The sequence below is a fragment of the Dasypus novemcinctus genome, chromosome 13 (assembly GCF_030445035.2).
Source record: "Dasypus novemcinctus isolate mDasNov1 chromosome 13, mDasNov1.1.hap2, whole genome shotgun sequence".
NCBI lineage: Eukaryota > Metazoa > Chordata > Mammalia > Cingulata > Dasypodidae > Dasypus > Dasypus novemcinctus.
In genome coordinates, this window is record NC_080685.1 from 38,442,406 (window position 1) to 38,461,255 (window position 18,850).

The 18,850-nt window shown below is 43.2% G+C and overlaps 2 protein-coding genes across 2 annotated transcripts; one reads left to right on the plus strand and one right to left on the minus strand.

The window, feature by feature from the left end:
* The first annotated feature begins 21 nt into the window (after window positions 1-21).
* Window positions 22-1,844, plus strand: KLHDC9 (kelch domain containing 9). The gene is made up of 4 exons (XM_004448368.4): window positions 22-548; window positions 863-1,022; window positions 1,113-1,311; window positions 1,573-1,844. Exons 1-4 carry the CDS (start codon window positions 22-24, stop codon window positions 1,737-1,739), a joined length of 1,053 nt encoding a protein of 350 aa, XP_004448425.1. The 3' UTR covers window positions 1,740-1,844.
* A 197-nt stretch (window positions 1,845-2,041) lies between these two features.
* PFDN2 (prefoldin subunit 2) lies at window positions 2,042-18,847 on the minus strand. The gene is made up of 4 exons (XM_004448360.5): window positions 18,728-18,847; window positions 3,043-3,131; window positions 2,807-2,930; window positions 2,042-2,340 (listed from the first exon to the last, which is right to left on the minus strand). The coding sequence occupies exons 1-4, from the start codon at window positions 18,800-18,802 to the stop codon at window positions 2,164-2,166; spliced, it is 465 nt and encodes a 154-aa protein (XP_004448417.1). The 5' UTR covers window positions 18,803-18,847; the 3' UTR covers window positions 2,042-2,163.
* Between the last annotated feature and the right edge of the window lie 3 nt (window positions 18,848-18,850).

Consider the following 18,850-nt stretch of genomic DNA (forward strand, 5'->3'; position numbering starts at 1 on the left):
CCTCCCCTCTCCCCTGGGCCCATGGCGGTGGCCGTGCCCCCGGGCGGGGCGGGGGGCTCAGGCTGGGCCTGGCGGCCGGTGGGGCGAGATGCGCTTTTGGCGCGGGCCTTCCATTCATGCACCGAACTGCGGGGGCAGTTCTATCTCGTGGGGGGTCTGCTAGCAGGAGGTGCGAGAGAGCCCAGCGGTGATACTGTGGCCTTCGACCCGGTTAGGGGTCAGGCGGTGCGGGTGGGAGCCCGGGACGGCCCGAGGCGCAGCCACCACGACGCGGCGCCCGTGGGAGGGCGCTGGCTCTGCGTGGTCGGCGGCTGGGACGGGTCGCGTCGCCTGGCCACAGTGGACGCCCTGGACGTGGAGCGCCGAGTGTGGGAGGCGTGGACCGCAGCCGCCGGAAACTGCCCCCCTGCCGGCCTCAGTAGCCACACCTGCACCCGCCTCTCGGACCGAGAGCTGCGGGTGGCTGGTCGGGAGGGCGGTACCCGTACCCAGCGCCGCTACGGAAGCATCTACAGCTTAAAGTTGGACCCTGGCGCCCGCACCTACTGGTATTGTACTCCTGCCCCAACCCCAGGACCCTTCCTTCACCCTCCCTTCATCTGCACTCTGGAGGAGTAAAAGCTGAACAAATTTTGCAGAGTATTTATTCACATCCTCCCCTTAGGAACCTCCTTCCTTGGGATTCTTCTCTACCTATGTCTAAGCTGAACTCTACTCATATTAGCCCCCCTCTCATGGGAACTACCACAGTATCTCGAGCCTCCTTTCTAAGGAGTAAGGCTGGGGGTGGGTAAAAGGTGGCACAGCACTTAACATTTTCCAGAAAACCCAACTCAGGCCCTCAATTTCTACATATCCACAGCTACAAGGAAGAAGATTGCCACACAGTCTCACGCTCAGGTCACTGTGCAGCCTTGCTCCAAACCTCTGGCCCCCACCCAGGTCATCAGCTATTGCTCTTTGGGGGTTGCAAATCAGCTGAACCAGAAGTAGCTGGGAATTGGAGTCATGGGAAGATTAAGGTATTATCTATTCACATCTTGCTTAGGGTGGAAGGGGGCTAAAATGTGATCCCCAGATTCCTTCAGACAGTGCCTCCCTTCTCCCCCAAGGAGGAATCACCTGTTGCCCCTCGTCTAATGGAACAGCTTGCAAGGCTTGTGAGCAGTGGCCAGGGAACCCGGCAAGGGCCCCAGGGACTACGGCATCACTCCTGTTCTGTGGTGGGGCCCTTTGCTGTGCTGTTTGGTGGAGAAACTCTGACCAGAGCCAGAGACACCATCTGCAATGACCTCTATATCTATGACACCCGTGAGAACCAGCCTTATAGTTGAGGGGGGAAAGGGTGGGAAGATAGAGCCAGAAGTCTGCAGAAAGATGATGGAGCGATGGAGGTAGGGAGGAGGAACTGGTCAACAAAAGTAAAGGGAATATCCAGAGTATTAAGTATTTGAAGAGGCCCACACATCAAGTGAGGAGAAAAGGAAGGGGCAAGACTTTGGTCTTGTTAAAGAGCCTTAGGGGTGCCAAAGTGCTCCAGCCTCAATAACTGCCCCCTACTCCTCCCAACAGGCAAGTCTCCTTCTCTGTGGTTCCACTTCCCCTGTGCAGACCGAGGGGTGAAACGCGTAGGCCATCGCACCTGCCTGTGGAATGACCAGCTTTACCTGATTGGGGGTTTTGGTGAGGATGGCAGGACAGCTAGTCCACAGGTTTGCATCCTGGACCTCTTTGTCTAAAGAATAGTGCCAAGATATAATGCCTGTTTTGTTGCACATCCACAAAGTATTTTCATCAGTTATCTGCCATTTCAAGTGCTTATTAAATCTCAATGTAGTACTTAACATTTGTCTCTGAATCTTTTTGGGGGAAAATGATAAATAAGTGGATGCATCTTTATTTGTAAAGGAAAGGATAAAATATGGGTCTTACATCCATATTGTGAGCCATTAACCTGCTGAAACCATAAACCATAAAATCATATGCAGTTCACTGCCTCATGAAATCTCTACGGCTAATATTGAAAACTTCAGACTAGAGCTAAGCATCATGACCAAAACATTTAATTAACAAAAAAATAGTACAATAGCAGAGAAAATAATAACAATAAAGAAATTAGAAGAAGTAGGATTCAGGGTAGAAAAATTGCAAAAGCCTTGGTCCCTAGGAGACCAACACTCCGGCTGAGCTGGCCTTAGCCCCAGCCCCTTCTGAGTTTTCCTTGGCTGCTGGCTTCTCATCTTCCCCCATGAGTCGAATGTTATGCTTTTCCCGGAATTCATTTAGTTCTTTTCCCTTTGCCTGAAGCTGTTGTGTTAGTGTCTCAATAATCTTCTGGATCTAGAGGGCAAAAGATAGCGATTATATACAGGTTTCAGGACTTCTTCCCCTATCTGGTATGGACTATATAGTTGGGGAAGTAAAGGAAAGATATCTCTAATCTCACCTCTAAGCATGAGTTTTAATAGTGGAGCCCAGGCGCTAAAAACTATACCCTTCTCAATGCAGTGGTTTACAAACATTAATGTACATTAACAATCACCCAGGCTGCATATTTTTTTATGTTCTGATTCACTGGGTCCAGGAACTGCATTTTAAATTAGCCTCTCAGGTGATTTCATGCAGGTATCCATGCTCTAATTCCCAACTCAGCTAGATCACACAGCCCAGAGAAAGAGGCATCTCACGCCCAAGGAAATTTTAGGCTCTTTAGCCTATCTTCAACATGAGCTCCTACCCAGATTTTTCTTACCCTTTTCCTTACCCCTCTATTGCCCAAAGCGTCTACTTCAGGATTCTTGCTCACCTGCTCCTTGTTATTCTCCAAGGCAGGCAGCACCTCTTTGACAGTCCGCTCCACGAGCACCCCTCCAACCATGCGGTAGCACTTGCGGGTTTCATCGACCTCCTTCAGTGTATCTATCACTAGGCTGGGGTAGGAGGTAAAGAAGATCTAAGGATCCAGTCCTACTCCACTGCAACCCGCCCTCACAAAATAGCCCATCCAATCACCTATTATTTGCCTTTCCCCAACTTCCTCACCTGTGCTCATTTAATTCCATCTCCAGCTCAGCAGCTTTGGATGCCAGGCCTCGCTGCTCCTGCCGAAGGCGGTTGAAGCCAGCAATTACCTAAGAAAGTGATTAGAGGTGAGAGTGGAAAAAGCAGAGGGTCAAGATAGCAGAAAGAGAGGCAGGCTTTTACAAAGGTAGTCGTGGACACTTTGAAAAAGGAGAACACAAGTGTGCAATATCTGTTTGGAATTCCACATACCAAACACTTATTGAGGGCCTACTATGTATCAAATATTTGCTTGGCCTTGGAGGATTACAGAATGGATTTGCCCCTCACTTCCTACAGGTGGGAAATGGGCATTTATAATAGAGGGATTGGGGTGGAAAATTACTGGAGCAACTTACAGAGGCACCTAGACTTGCACATAAGGAGGGCTGTCATGAAAGGTTTTGTAGTGACTGACTGTTGTTTGGGCCTACCCAGCATCCCTTCCACTGGAGAAGTGTCCTTCCTTATTTAATTCCCTGGGGTTTACTAACCACAGAACCCTTGCCCCTTGACCACAGAGCCAGTGAGCTATTCTAAACCAGAGTCTCTCTCCACAGGAACGACAACAGGTAGAGAAGGCAGTTAGTTAGAACTAAGACATCTAGCAGTCCTCTAGAGATGACCCTTTGTTCCTATCCCTGAGATCCCTGAAGCTGCCCTAATTCTTGAACTTTCTGTGGCCTAGTTACTTACCCTTTCTTTTAATTGTGTTCAATTCTGTGAACTACCCACTTTTCCCCCCAAACATAAGTTGGCCAGAGTCAGTTTCTGTGGCCTACAAACCCTAACAGATAAGGGCTTCCTAAGAGATAAGGCCTAGTGGGAGGAGTGGGGTGGTGGGGGGTATATGAGAGCTATATATTTCTCTGAATGTAACATTTTTTGTAATCTATATATCTTCAAAAAAAATACAATTAAAAAATTGATGGGGGTGGGAAGTGGGGTATATGGGAACCTCTTATGTTTTTTAATGTAATGTTTTGTATGATCTATTAACTTAAAAAATAATTAATTTTAAAAAGGCCTAAACCTAAAATATAAGGAATTATGGGATAAGGGGGAGCGTGTTCAAGAGGCACAAGAAATAACACAAGTAAAGACCCAGAGAAGTGAATACCGTCAGCTCCTAGTTCCCCAGAAACTGAGAAGAAAATGAAAACAGAGTGTGAGAGCCAGACTAGATACTAATACCACCCCACCATCACTTCCAGCATAGGGCTCTGATGACTGTGTCTGGAAAGAAATAGCAGATGAAAAGTACAGGAGGGTCCCAGGATCGGTTCCTGGTGCCTCATAAAGAGAAAGATGAGAAGAAAAGACAAGCAGACATGGAAGAACACACAGCAAACGGACACAGAGAGCAGACAGCAAACACAAACAACAAGGAGGGGTGGTGAATTAAATTTTTTAAAAATATAAAAAAATAAAAATATGGGGGCAGGGGAGAAGTTGTAGCTCAGTGGTTGAGTTACTGGGGGTACCTCCTAAAAAAAAAAGTACATGGGGAGGGGGAGAGATGGGGGAGTTAAATAAAAAAGAAAAACACATGGTTTGTGGAGACAAAATACCAAGCTTCAAGTTCTGCCCCTGTCACATACAGGCTCTATGAACTTGGACAGACATTTAATCCTACAGTTCTCAATTCTGGCTACACATTAGAATCACTTGGGGAACATTTTAAAAACATGAATAGTGTAGCCTCAGAACAATTACAGAATCATAAGGAGTGACACCAAGGCCTCAATATTTTGAAAAAAGATCCCCACATGAATCTAGAGTACAGCGAGAGCTGAAAATCAATGGCTTAACCTCTTTGAACTTTACTTTTCTAATTTGTGAAATACAAATAATAGTAATACCTACTTCATATACGAGTGTGAAATGGTTTTGTAAGCAGCAAAATACATTTATTTCTATAATGGCCTTCCCTGCAAAAAAGTATCCTCTTAACCTCCTCTGGCCAGCTGAGAGCAGCTGGGCTCATCTATTCAACCCATTATCAAATCTCCCTAGTCTCACCCCCACTTACATCTCCAGCCTCACTGCTAGAAATCTGCTAGTTTTGATGACTAACCACCTCATCTTTACTGGGTCCCTTATTTCTAGCTCTTTTTCTGTTTTGTTCATATACTGCTAAGATAATCCAAAAAGGTGACCCGCACCACTCCTACATCCCCTCTAATGACCAATAACCAATATTTGACTAGGGACTTGTCATTCCAGCACTTGCTCCCTTCTCCCATCCATCACTCTTTCATCTCCGTCTACTTCAGCCACTCATTTCAACAAACATTCTGGAAATCGAATTCATCTCCAGGCTGTTTTTCCTTCACCTTCACTGCCTGCCTATACAGAAACTATTCCATTTATGGTTAGCTTTTTCTCCTATATCAATTCTCTATATCAAAATCATCTCAAGTAAGAAAATTCCATGATTAACCCAGATTCTAGCCATTTTCCTCACACCCAAATGACCCAATCTTATGGATATATGTTGTTAAATACATTAATGGAATCAGCTTAAGTGTCTGGTGCCTGATCTTATTTTCCTTAGTAGTTAGTAGGAATCACCTTTTGGCCATCAACTTAACACATCTAAAAGAAGAAAAGAGATTTTTTTAATTCAAACTTTTCTTCAACACTATCCCTAGTAACAATCCCTATTTCTTCTTGGACCAGTTTATGAGCTTTTAATCAAACACCAAACTAAAATAAGTCTATTAAATGTGTGAGTTACCCACAGTTGTTATGGAAAATTTTAGTCATGGGTATACTTAAAGGAGATGAAATCTCTTAGCAGCTAACTGCAACCTAAATTAAATGCAAAATAAACCAACCATAAACCTACCATCTCTAGGGTATGCCAGGAAATGAAGATGAGAGAAGTTGTGCTCTATTCCTACTCCATTCCCACATTTTCTACTTAAAATACACAGCTTTTCCAATGGTCTTCTCCCCTATAGCTAGACCTAATTCTCCTCCTTTTCGCCTCATTTTCTGGTCTTCTTAAATTGCTTGGAGTGAACAAGGATAATTATGTCAGTGTTGATTCTCTCAACCATGTGAAATCATTATCTTAAATGTAAACACCCTTACTAAAGGAATCCAATTAAATTAAAACACCACCTATTTATCCTTTTCTAAAGTTAACTTCAGTCCTTACAGCCATGAGACCTCGTTATAGTCTCATAATTGGCAGGTACAATTTTTTAAAAATTTATTTACCGCCCCCCCCCCGGCCCCATCCCTGTTGTTTTGCACTCTCTATATACTTTCTGTGTCCATTCACTATGTATTCTTCTGTGTCTGCTTCTCTTCTCTTTAGGTAGCACCAGAACTAATTCTGGGACCTTCTGGAGTGGGAGAGAGGCACTCAACCTCTTGTACCACCTCAGCTCTCTGGTCTGCTGTGTATTGTCTCTCCTCTGTGTCTCTTTTTGTTGCATTATCTTGATGCACCAGCTCTCCATGCGGGCCAGCACTCCTGCACCGGTCAGCACTCCTGCACAGGTCAGCACTCTGTGCAGGCCAGCTTGCCTTCACCAGGAAGTCCCAGGAATTGAATCCTGGACCTCCTATATGATAGATAGGAGCCCAATCGCTTAAGCCTCATCCGCTTCCCTGTACAATTTTTTAAAGACATAGCTTTCTTATTTTTAAATGCTACATATAGCATTTACACCCTACTGATATATATTCTTTCTTTCACTTCCTCCCTCCCTTTCTACCTTCATTAGAGCAGTTATAAGTTTACAGAAAAATCATGTAGAAAGTACAGTTCCCATATAACACCTCTCATGCATGCAGTTTTCCCTATTATTAACATTTTACATTAGTGTGGTAAATTTGTTACAATTTATGAACCAATACTATTATATTATTAACTAAACTCCATAGTTTACATTACAGTTCACTCTGTGTTGTACAGTTCCATATATTTTTTTAAATCACGGTAACATATATACAATGTAAAATTTCCCATTTTAGCCACTTTGAAGTATACAATTTAGTGGTGTTAATTATATTCACAGTGCTGTGCTACCATTACCACCATCAAAAAATTTCCAACATCCCAAATAGAGAGAAACTCTGTACTCACAAAGCATTAAAATCCCCCAATCCCAGGAAGCGGGCTTGGCCCAATGGATAGGGCGTCTGCCTACCACATGGGAGGTCTGCAGTTCAAACCCTGGGCCTCCTTGACTCGTGTGGAGCTGGCCCATGCACAGTGCTGATGCTTGCAAGGAGTGCCGTGCCACGTAGGGGTATCCCCCATGTAGGGGAGCCTCACACACAAGGACTGCACCCCATAAGGAGAGCCGCCCAGCGTGAAGAAAGTGCAGCCTGCCCAAGAATGGTGCCACACACACAGAGAGCTAACACAACAAGATGATGCAACAAAAAGAATACAGATTCCCGGTGCTGCTGATTAGGATAGAAGTGGTCACAAAAGAACACACAGTGAATGGACACAGAGAGCAGACAACTGAGGGGGGAGGGAGTGGAGAGAAATAAAAATAGAAATAAATACTTTATAAAAAATAAAAAACAAAATAAAATTCCCCAATTCCCATTGGGATGATACACACACACATACACACACACACACACATTTACATATATATTTAGGGGGGAGTTTAGGTACCAGGGATTGAACCAGGACCTCATACATGAGGAAGCAGGTGCTCAACCTGTGAGCTACATCTTCTCCCCAATGAGAGCTGGTTTTATTGTTTGTTTTTCTGAGGTCAAACCCAGGACCTCATACATGGGAAGCAGGCATGCAACCACTTTAGCTACATCCGCGCATGATATATATATATATTTTAAAGATTTATTACTCCCTCCACCCCGTTGTCAGCTCTCTGTGTCCATTCACTGTGTGTTCTTCTGTGTTCACTTGCATTCTTGTCATGTGGCACAGGGAAACTGTGTCACTTTTTTTTCTGTTGTGTCATCTTGCTGCATCATCTCTCTGTGTGTGTAGTACCACTCCTGGGCAGGCTACACTTTTTTTGCACAGGGTGACTCTCCTTGCGGGGCGTACTCCTTGCACATGGGGCACCCCTATGCAGGGGACAACAGTGTGGCACATGCACATGGCAGCACTGCATGTGGCCAGCTCACCACACAGGTCAGGAGGCCCTGAGTATAGAAACCTGTGCCCTCCACATGTTAGGCGGACACTCTAGTTGAGCCACAACCACTTCCCCTTGTGATACATTTTTAAAACTGCTTAATTGGGAAGCAGACTTGGCCCAATGGATATGGCATCTGTGTACCACAGGGGAGGTCTGTGGTTTAAACCCTGGGGCCTCCTTGACCCGTGTGGAGCTGGCCCTTGAGCAGTGCTGATGTGCAAGGAGTGCCCTGCCACGCAGGGGTGTCCCCCACGTAGGGGAGCCCCACGTGTAAGGAGTGCGCCCCGTAAGGAGAGCCGCCCAGCGCGAAAGAAAGTGCAGCCTGCCTAAGAATGACACTACCCACATGGAGAGCTGACACAACAAGATGACGCAACGAAAAGAAACACAGATTCCCATGCCGCTGACAACAACAGAAGTGGACAAAGAAGAAGACACAGCAAACAGACACAGATAATAGACAACTGGGGCGGGGGAGGGGGAGGGGAGAGAAATAAATAAATAAATAAATGTTTAAAAGAAAAAAACTGCTTAATTATTCCCTTGTGGTTGCTGGTTGAGACATTTAGACTTACAAATTTTTTCTCTAGTAAATATTATTGGTGTTAAATATCTGTGGACAAATAATACAAAAATGTTAAGACTGTTTTCCTTCTTCCCTTACCAAGAGTGAGTTTAATGAGTCAAAAGAGTACTAACATTATTGTAGCTTCTATTGCATGTTGCTAGATAGCTCTTAAGATGGCCAGACCAATTTACAGTGTTACCAGCAATGACATGATTGTATCTATTTCCCCAGAGCACTACTGGTAGCTTTTACTATTTTTGTTAATCATTTTTAGAGTTGGAAGGGACCTTAAGTCCAAAAACCTTGGAATTATCCATGACTCATCCTCCATCTTTTTTTTTTTTTAATTTATTTTTCTCCCCCAATTGTCTACCCTCTGTGTCCATTCTCTGGGTGTTCTTCTGTGACCGCTTCTATCCTTATCAGCGGCACCGGGAATCTGTGTTTCTTTTTGTTGGGTCATCTTGTTGTGTTAGCTCTCTGTGTGTGCGGCACCATTCTCAGGCAGGCTGCACTTTCTTTCACGCTAGGCGGCTCTCCTTACGGGGTGCACTCCTTGCACGTGGGGCTCCCCTACATGGGGGACGCCGCTGCATGGCACGGCACTCCTTGCACGCTCAGCACTGTGCATGGGCCAGCTCCACACGGGTCAAGGAGGCCGTGGTTTGAACCACAGACCTCCCATGTGGTAGGCGGATGCCCTGTCCATTGGGCCAAGTCCGCTTCCCTCATCCTCCATATCTAATTTTTTTTTTTCAGATTTTATTTATTTTGCTCCCCTTCCCCCTGTTGTCTGTTCTCTGTGTCCATTCACTGTGTGTTCTTCTGTGTCTGCTTGCATTCTTGTCCTGAGGCATCGGGAAACTGTGTCACTTTTCTTGTTGTGTCATCTTTCTGCATCAGCTCTGTGTGTGTGGCACCACTCCTGGGCGGGCTGCATTTTTTTTCGCGAGGGGTGGCTCTCCTTGCAAGGCGCACTTCTTGTGCATGGGCCACCCCTACAAGGGGGGACACCCCTGCGTGGCACAGCACTCCTTGGGTGCGGCAACACGGCAAGTGGGCCAGCTCACCACATAGGTCAGGAGGCCCTGGGTATCGAACCCTGGACCCGCCATATGGTAGGTGGATGCTCTATCAGTTGAACCACACCATTTCCCCTCCATATCTAATTAATCTCTAAGTCACATCTATGTGCTAAATACCTCAAATCTATCCACTTTGATCTCATGTTTCACTATGCTCTTTCCCATCTACCATAGCTACCTAGCTGAGTTCCAAACTGCCTCCAGATTTGCCCCCTTCAATCCATTCCCCAAGCTGTAGCACTTAAAATTTAAATCTAAACCTATTGCTCCTACGTCTAAAACCTCAACAATGGAAAATAACAAGTTTGGTGAGGATATGGAAAATTTAGAACTCTCATGAATTGCTGGTGGGAAGGTAAAATGGTGTAGCTGCTGTGGAAAACAACATGGCAGTTCATCAAAAAGCTAAAGACAGTGATTGTGATGAATACCATTGATTGTGCAATTTGGATGAATTGTATGCTTTGTTGATATGTATCAATAAAATTGATTTGTTTAAAAAAACAAAAACAAAACAAAAAGAGCTAAACACAGAATTACAATTCTACTCTTGAATATACCCCAAAGAACTGAAAGCAGAAATTCAGAGACGTGTACACCAGTGTTCACACCAGCACTATTCACCATAGCAAAAAGGTAGAAGCAACTCAGTGTCTACCAACAGATGAATGGATAAAAAAAAAAGGTGGTACAGATGTGTAAAATGGTGTATTACTCAGGTGAAAAAGGAACCAAGTTCTGACACATGCCTCAAAATGGATGAACCTTGAAAATATCATGCTAATGAAGTGAAATAAGCCAGAAAGACATGAAAGTACAAATATTGTTTATTCCACTTATAAGCAAATTGAGAGACAGAAAATAGATTGGAGGTGGTGGGGGTGGGGGAGTGGGAGAGTGGGGGGTGGAAATGGGGAGTTACTACTTAATAAGTACAGAGTTTCTATTTGGGATGATGAAAAAATTTTGGTAATGAATGGTAATGATGGTAGCACAACTCTGTGAATATAATGAATGCCACTGAAATGTACAATTGAAAATAGGAAATGTTGTGTTTTACATATATGTTACAATTTAAAGACAAAAAACTCCCCACTGCTCACAGAATAAAGTCCAAACTCCTTAACACAGCCCAGAGTCCTAGTCCCTGCTTCCCTCTCCAGGTTGCCCTGCCTAATTCCAATCAGACCTTCCCTCTACCTCTCTTACTCAGGTCTCTTAAACCTGTGGTTCCCCTAATTCACTTGTCTTCAAGCACTCGCATATAAACTGTACCCTTTCTCTTATCCTCTCCCAATCCCTTTTTCTCTGCTCAACTGTAATTCTTCAACTTTCAACTTAGGTTCTTCTAGGAAGTAGTCTTGACCACTCCCCACCCCCATACATTAAACCCTTCTATGTGCTCACATGTAATGAACATCAATTCCTTAAAATTTTTGATAGAAAACTTTTTTTTCTAATTCCCATCATGCTGCCTGCCTTCTAATCTTTGTTATATTCTTTGAAAATTTTAAATATGCAAATGCAATGTCTCTTTAAAATGCCTCATTTCTTTCATATTTCATATATTAATCTGCCAGGCATTGCGCTAGTCTCTGTATCTCATTTCATTCATATATATATATATATATATATCATATGCCAGCATTTTATAGATTAGGAAACTTAAGGGTGGTAGGTAGGGTTGAGGTAGTTAAAATAACAGTGAACTCAAAACTGGTATTTGTACCCAGGTTTGACTCAAAACATCCTTTCTCTTTCAAATATTATTTTTGGCTTGTTATGATTAACTTTCACAAAAGTCAACTATTTTCATTTGATTTTGTTGACTTTTTTCCTTTTGTCTTTCTTTTTTAACCAATACCATATAGCTTTTTAAAAAAGATTTTATTTATTCTCCCCCATTGTTTGTGCTTACTGTCTGCTCTGTGTCTGTACATTGTGTGATCTCTGTGTCTGTTCATCCTCTTTTTTCAGGAGGCATGGGGAGACCGAACCAGGACCTCCTATGTGGGAGGGAGACACCCAATCGCTTGAGCCACATCCGCTCCCCCATATAGTTTTTGTTTTGTTTTTTAAAGATTTATTTATTTCTCCCCTCCCTCCATTGTTGGCTCCCTGTGTCCAGTCTCTGTATGTTCTTCTGTGCTTGTATTCTCATTAGGCAGCTCTGGGAGCCGATCCTGAGACCTTCCAGAGTGGGAGAGAGGCGATCATTCTCTTGAGCCACCTCAGCTCTCTAGTCTGCTGCGTCTCTTATTATCTCTCCTCTGTGTCTCTTTTTGTTGCATCATCTTGCTGCACCAGCTCTCCGTGTGGGGCAGCACTCCACACAGGCCAGCTCACCACACAGGCCAGCTTGCCTTTACCAGGAGGCCCTGGGTATTGAACCCTGTACTTCCTATACAGTAGGCAGGAGCCCCATTGCTCGAGTCACATCCGCTTCCCCCATATAGTTTTGATAACTTCAAGAAACACTGACAATCATTACCTTTCCCCCCATTTGGTCTTTTTACAACCAAATAGTTATTCTTACTGGGGGGTCCAATGGAAGAATAGAAAAGATAGAGAATTATGACTGGATACACCTGGAAAAAAATTTTCTGGAATATCACTCCACTTCATTCTCAGTTTGAGATCCCTTATTCTAACAAACATACTCCATCAAAGAAAACTCTCTTCCTTGACCTTGCTACTTTCTTAAATGATGATTCTCTTCTTCCTTCTTCTTCACTGAATCCCACCCCCCACCCCCAGGGTAGAATTTAATTTTTAAAACCTGTGTATTATTTTTAAATATATTTTTACTATAGAAGTGAACTTAAAAAAACAATCATACACGTGTGTAGAATTCCCATACAACACCCTTTCACCACCACACCACGCTGCTGTGGAACATCTGTTGCAGATTATGAGATATCATCATCAGACTATTACTAATAACTATGGTCCACTGCATACACTTGGCATATTTTTTCCATACTCCCCTATTATTAATACTACATCTTTGGCACTGATGCAAGAATATTACAGTACTGCTGTTAACGATCGTCCATAAATTACATTAATTATATTTTCCCCATGCTTTTCCATATTCCCACCACCCTACAAGAGTTATGTACATCCATTCTAGTTCACAGAAGGACATTCTTGCATTTGTACCTTCAACTACAATCATCATCCACCTCTGGGTTCACTGTTATTCAGTCCCTAGGTTATTCTCTAGCTTTCTTTCAACTGACATTTACATCCCTATACTACCTTTTTCAGCTACAATCCCATTTATAAACTAGCTGCTACTCACTATAATGTATTACCATCAACTCTATCCATGTCCACACTTTTACAGTCAAGTTAATTAAAACTTCTGCATACATTAAACATCAGTACTTCTTCACAGCCCTCCTCTAATCTCCTAACAACCTATACTCTAGGTTTTAACTCCATGTGTTTATTCTTTGTATTTAGTTCATATTAGTCTTCATTTAGGGCTAGTCTACCTACTGCCTCCACTTCCTCACCTCACATTTACTCCCAATCCACTTTAAATTGTCTTCTATCTTTACCAGTTATTAAGCTATTATTAGTTATTAAACTATCCCCTCAAAGATGATAAATGGCCTCCTACCTAATTGCAAAATGCAACAGCCTTTTCTCCGTCTTCAATCTGTTTCTTAAAACTCTCCTCTTTTAAGTAGCAGCATGGTATGATGGAAAGAGCCTAAACTTGAATCTGATCTGGAGTCAAATCCCAGTTTTGCCATTCCTTGTTATTTGACCAAGTTAATTAACTTATTTGTTTTCTCATTTATGAAATAGGGCTGATATACCATAGATTTCCCAACCTTAACACTACTGACATTTTAGGCTGGAAAGTCCTTCATTGCAGGGGCTGTCCTGTGCATTGGAGGATATTAAGCAGCATCCCTGACCTCTACCCACTAAAAGCCTGTTGCAATCCCTTTTATTAATATTTGTTTGTTGCACCTTTTGTGTGTGTGTGTGGGGGGCGGCTCTCCTTGCAGGGCGCACTCCTTGCATGTGGGGCACCCCTATGTGGGGGACACCCGTGTAGCATGGCACTCCTTCGCATGGCAGCACTGCACATGGGCCAGCTCACCACATGGGCCAGGAGGCCCTGGGTTTGAATCCTGGACATCCTATATGATAGGCGGATGTTCCATCATGGTAGGCAGATGCTCTATCAATTGAGCCACATCTGCTTCTCTTATTAATACTTACGAAAACCAAAAATGTCTCCACACATTGCAAAACGCTCAGTGGGGAACAAAAATCACAGCGGGTTGAGAACCATTGCTTTGAGTAACAATGAGAACTAAAGTGATAACCGGTCAAGTACTGGATATACTGCAGGCCCCAAGACCTGTCAGTTCCCTGCCTGGTTCTCCTATCAGTCTGAACCTTCCTTCTTTGTCTTTTCTGTAGTTCCTTCTCTCTCACCCTTTCAGCAGACAGGACCTATGATTCTGTTCCTAGTGCTTCTCCCTTTATTACCTACTCTATCTCAATTGGTATTCTTAGCCATTTCTATGGTTTCAACAATTGCTTTTATGTGAATTGCCTGCAAACCTGGGCCATCTCAGAAATTCTAGACCCATATGTACGATTTCGAGGAAGGAACTTTGGAGTTGGACAGAAGTGGCTTCAAAATCTGACCAAAGCAATTTACTTTTTTTTTTTTTTAGTGAGCTCTTTTTTTAATCTTATAACATTTACTTTTTTTTTTTAAGATTTATTTTTTATTTATTTCTCTCACCTTCCCTGCCCGCAGCCCCCGCCCCCAGTTGTCTGCTCTCTGTGTCCATTTGCTGCGTATTCTTCAGTGTCTGCTTATATTCTTAACAGCACAGGGAATCTGTGTCTCTTTTTGTTGCATCATCTTGCTGTGTCAGCTCTCCATGTGCAGTGCCACTTCCTGTCGTGCTGGACGGCTCTCCTTACGGGGTGCACTTCTTGTGCACGGGGCTCCCCTACGTGGGGGACACCCCTGCGTGGCATGGCACTCCTTGCATGCATCAGCACTGCATGTGGGCCAGATCACCACATGGCTCTGGGTTTGAACCCTGGACCTCCCACGTAGTAGGCGGATGCTCTATCAGTTGAGCCAAATTCACTTCCCTTTACTTCTTTTCTGAATCCAAGTTTCTTCACCAATAAAGTAGAGATAATGTCTGCTTCATAGAAATGTTGTGAGGATTAATTAATTACATCAAGAATTTAGGACAATATCCAGCATAAAACAAGTTATCAATCAATGGTAGTTGGTATTATTACATAACTCCTCCACCAATAGGTCCTATGGATACCTTAAACTCAGTATGTTCAAAGCTGATTTTTTTTGAAGTACCGGCGCTGGGGATTGAACCTGGGACCTCGTACGTGGGGAGCTGGCACTGAATCGCTGAGCCACGCTGGCTCACCTAAGTTTGTTTTTTTTTTCCGTTTGTTTGCTGTTTGTTTTTTGTTTTGTTTTTAGGAGGCACCCTGAACCACACCTGGGACCTCCCATGTAGGAAGCAAGTACTCAACAGTTTAAGAACCACATTTGCTCCCCAAAGGCAATTCTGTTGAACATACTTTTACCCATGAACTATTCCTCTTCTGGTCTCACCTATTTCTGCTAATGACACCATTCTAGCCTTCCAGGTAGGAAACCTGACTTCATCTTTGAACATACCCTTATCCCATCAACTACCAAATTTACTGCCTATGTCAGCAATTTCTCTTAGGCTCCCCGGCATTACCCTAGCTCAGGCTTTCATTATCTGTCTGAACTACTGCAATACTCTTCTAAATGATCTCCCTAGTTTTGGAGTCCCCCAATTCAAATCCATTCACACATTGCTGCTAACATTATCTTCCTAAACTTGACTGACATAAAACATTCATGGTATATTATTAGACTTAAAAAGCAGATGACCAAATAGTAGATACTAAATAATCCTTACTTGCTAAACAAACATATGCCCTCCCTCATCTTCCAACACATATATACAAAAACTCTCAAAGGAGATACCCTAAAATGATAACAACAGTTGTCTCTGGAGAGTAGGATTATGGGCAACTTATTTCCTTTTTCTTTTTTTGTACTTATTCCTATATTTCCTACATTTTCTACGCTGAACATGTTTTACTTTATGTAATAGGAAAAAAAACCCAACAGTTTAATATATCTTTCTGTGACTCCCTTACTGCTTACCTTAAAAAGTCCAAGTTTTTTGCCATGCATTCAAATTCCTCTATGACCTCAGCCTAACTTACTTCTTGAGCTTTACGGAGCACACCTTTCTAACTTACACCTATACTTCATATCAATTGATTTTTCCCCCTACTCTCTACACCTATACTTCATATCAATTGATTTTTCCCCCTACTCTCTTCTTGTTACCCTATTTCCATTCCCACTGCTACTTGCTCAAATCCATTCAATCCTTTAAAGCTCAACTCAAACATTTCTAATATGTTTATGATGTAAAGTGGAAAAAATTGGTCTGTGTGATGCTGAAGTCCCTCAATTAAAATATCTATTCTTCCAATTACTGACCTTGGATAAATTGCCTAATCCCTCTGGAACTCAAAAATGTTGAGAGGATAAAACAACCCTCTTCATATAGTGATAATTAAATAACAAGATAAAACAAGTAAAGTGACTAGCACACCGTGTTACTTGCTTCCATTTTGTGTGTAAGGGAAATGTGGCTCACATTTGCTATAGCAATAAATCTATTTTTTACCTAGTGTTCTCTCTGGAACACAAACAAAGGCCAGAGAATATTAATCAAGGAACAGCTTCAGAACTCAGTATCAGAATCCTCAGTCTCCTTTAAGGGCTTCTCTTTCTCCACCCACCCCTTAAATGTAGTTCCACTTTCATTCCATTTCTTTTCTCACTTTTTTTTCTCAGATCCTAGATGACTTCATCCACAATAATCACTTTGTCTACCATTCATAAGCTCACAACTCTCTAATCTGTATCTCCAACTCAGTTTCTTTCTGTAACTTGAGATTTACAAATCAAACCACCTACTAAAGATCTTTAGCCAGATGTCCCACAAGAAATACAAACACAAAAACCCTAAAATAAACCCATCTTTCCCCCCAAAGCCATTATTCCTCCTACATTCCCTATTAGATCACTATCCAACAAACAATCTTGAGAGACATCCTAGATTTCTCTTTTATCCATTTTGCTCTACTGTAAGTCTTACAACTCATTTCAAACTTTTAAGTCAGTTTGTATCACAAACACGCCATGCAGTTTCATACGTTGGTCTTTTAAACAAATTATTTTATCCATCTAAAAAAATGTTCCACTTCCTTCTTAGTTTGACTAACTTATCTTTCAGAGCTGAGCTAAAGGATTATTTTTTCTAGAAAACAAAAGATAATAACTGGCATTCATTGAGCACATACTATATTCTAGTCACTGTACAAGAGTACTCTATATGCATTGTCTTGCATAGTTCTTGAAATACAGGGATGAGGCAGGTACTATTATTATGCTTTTATGGAGAAGGCCAAGAGAAGTAACACATTGGAGGTCATATAAATATAGTAAAGAGCAGAAATAGAACTTAAACTCAGGTCTGACAGTAGTACACTTGTTTTTATGCTCTCAGCTACTCCCACTATAACACATGTTCCCTTTCCCACCTACCTCACAAATCCCATAGCCTCTTGCTTAGTTAGGGTTCCCTCCTCTAGATGCCATAAAGGAGGAGGACTGTGCAATGCATTACAAATCTGTACTTTTTGGTTTGTCTTTTCTCAAATAGTCTGTGAGCTACCTGAAGACAAGGACTATTTCACTTATCTGTTTCCCTATACCCAGCAGAGTTCCTGGCACATGGTAGACCCCCAAAAAGTCTTAGGTTCCTTCTTTCCTTCTCCTTTTTCCCATCAGAAACTCTTTTTTCTCCTCACCCAAATCCCATAGCACTTTACACCTCTCTTGGGACACTTATCTTCTGACTTATATAAGCACTTTGCATGTTTTATTTTCCTTGCCAGGTTATAAGCTCTTGGATGGCAGGCGAAAGTTTTAAAAATCTTTATGCAGGCATTTTTGCCTGTTGTATATGTTCAACAGATAAATAACGAATGAATTTGTAATTAAAATTGCCGAGTTTAAATGCAATCTAATGCCTCTAATTAACTCTATCCTGTGCACGCTGTTGTTCATTTCTATTGTGAATGTTTCTTCGCATACCGATTAAACACCGGCCCCGCTCTTATCAAACCAGGTTCCCTAGCGACAAAGGGCTTTCTCACTAATTTATTAAACATTTCCCGATGTTAGGCACTGGGGGAAATGAAAACTCAAATCAGAAATGGTTTCTGGTCTCTCTAGAAATTCAATCTAGTAATGATTCCCGATTCAAAATAGTATTGACCACTAAACTGTTCGAGTATGTGCGTCACGTGGCTCTGCAGGACGACGGCGATTGTCAACGAGGTTCCAGGGTCAAGTAACAGACTACACACTAGCCCGTTAACTAAGCCCCTCGGATTCATTACGACCTGCCTTTCCGGGCCATATCCTGTCTGGGGGAGCAGAGAGTTGGGCAAATTCAGTGACGAACCATCTCCCCTCAGACCTGTGCATCCTCCCAGGCCCTGCAAACCAGGGCTTCTCCCTCCCCCAGGTTCACCCGTGACCGCAGGAGGTGTGTGGCTTTCACCTACCGACCCGCCCACTCTCTCTCTCGGAGCTCGGCTAGCTTCTCCAAGGACCCTCCTGAGTGGCCAAGCAAACGTGGGACGGGAGTAAAAGCCACAGCCCCCTCCCTTCCTCGCATGGATTTCGGACCTTGCCGGGGATGCCCTTCTAGGCGTTCTCCGATCCTCACCTGCTCAGCCGACACCGCCCCCTTCCCCGCGCTGCTCACGCCGCTCTTCCCGGCGCGACCGCTGTTCTCCGCCATCTTCGCCGCCTGCTGGGTTTCGGGCCTGCGCAGCTCAGCCTCCTCCTT

What these genes read in the sequence shown, in the direction of transcription:
- KLHDC9 (XM_004448368.4), top strand. Translation starts at nt 22, where the DNA reads ATGGCGGTGGCCGTGCCCCCGGGCGGGGCGGGGGGCTCAGGCTGGGCC. An exon ending in CCTGGCGCCCGCACCTACTG is followed by an intron (nt 549 to 862) that starts GTATTGTACTCC and finishes ACATATCCACAG; the next exon opens with CTACAAGGAAGAAGATTGCC. An exon ending in GGAGTCATGGGAAGATTAAG is followed by an intron (nt 1,023 to 1,112) that starts GTATTATCTATT and finishes TTCTCCCCCAAG; the next exon opens with GAGGAATCACCTGTTGCCCC.
- PFDN2 (XM_004448360.5), bottom strand. Translation starts at nt 18,802, where the DNA reads ATGGCGGAGAACAGCGGTCGCGCCGGGAAGAGCGGCGTGAGCAGCGCG. An exon ending in GGGCGGTGTCGGCTGAGCAG is followed by an intron (nt 3,132 to 18,727) that starts GTGAGGATCGGA and finishes TCACTTTCTTAG; the next exon opens with GTAATTGCTGGCTTCAACCG. An exon ending in TGGAGAATAACAAGGAGCAG is followed by an intron (nt 2,341 to 2,806) that starts GTGAGCAAGAAT and finishes TTTGCCCTCTAG; the next exon opens with ATCCAGAAGATTATTGAGAC.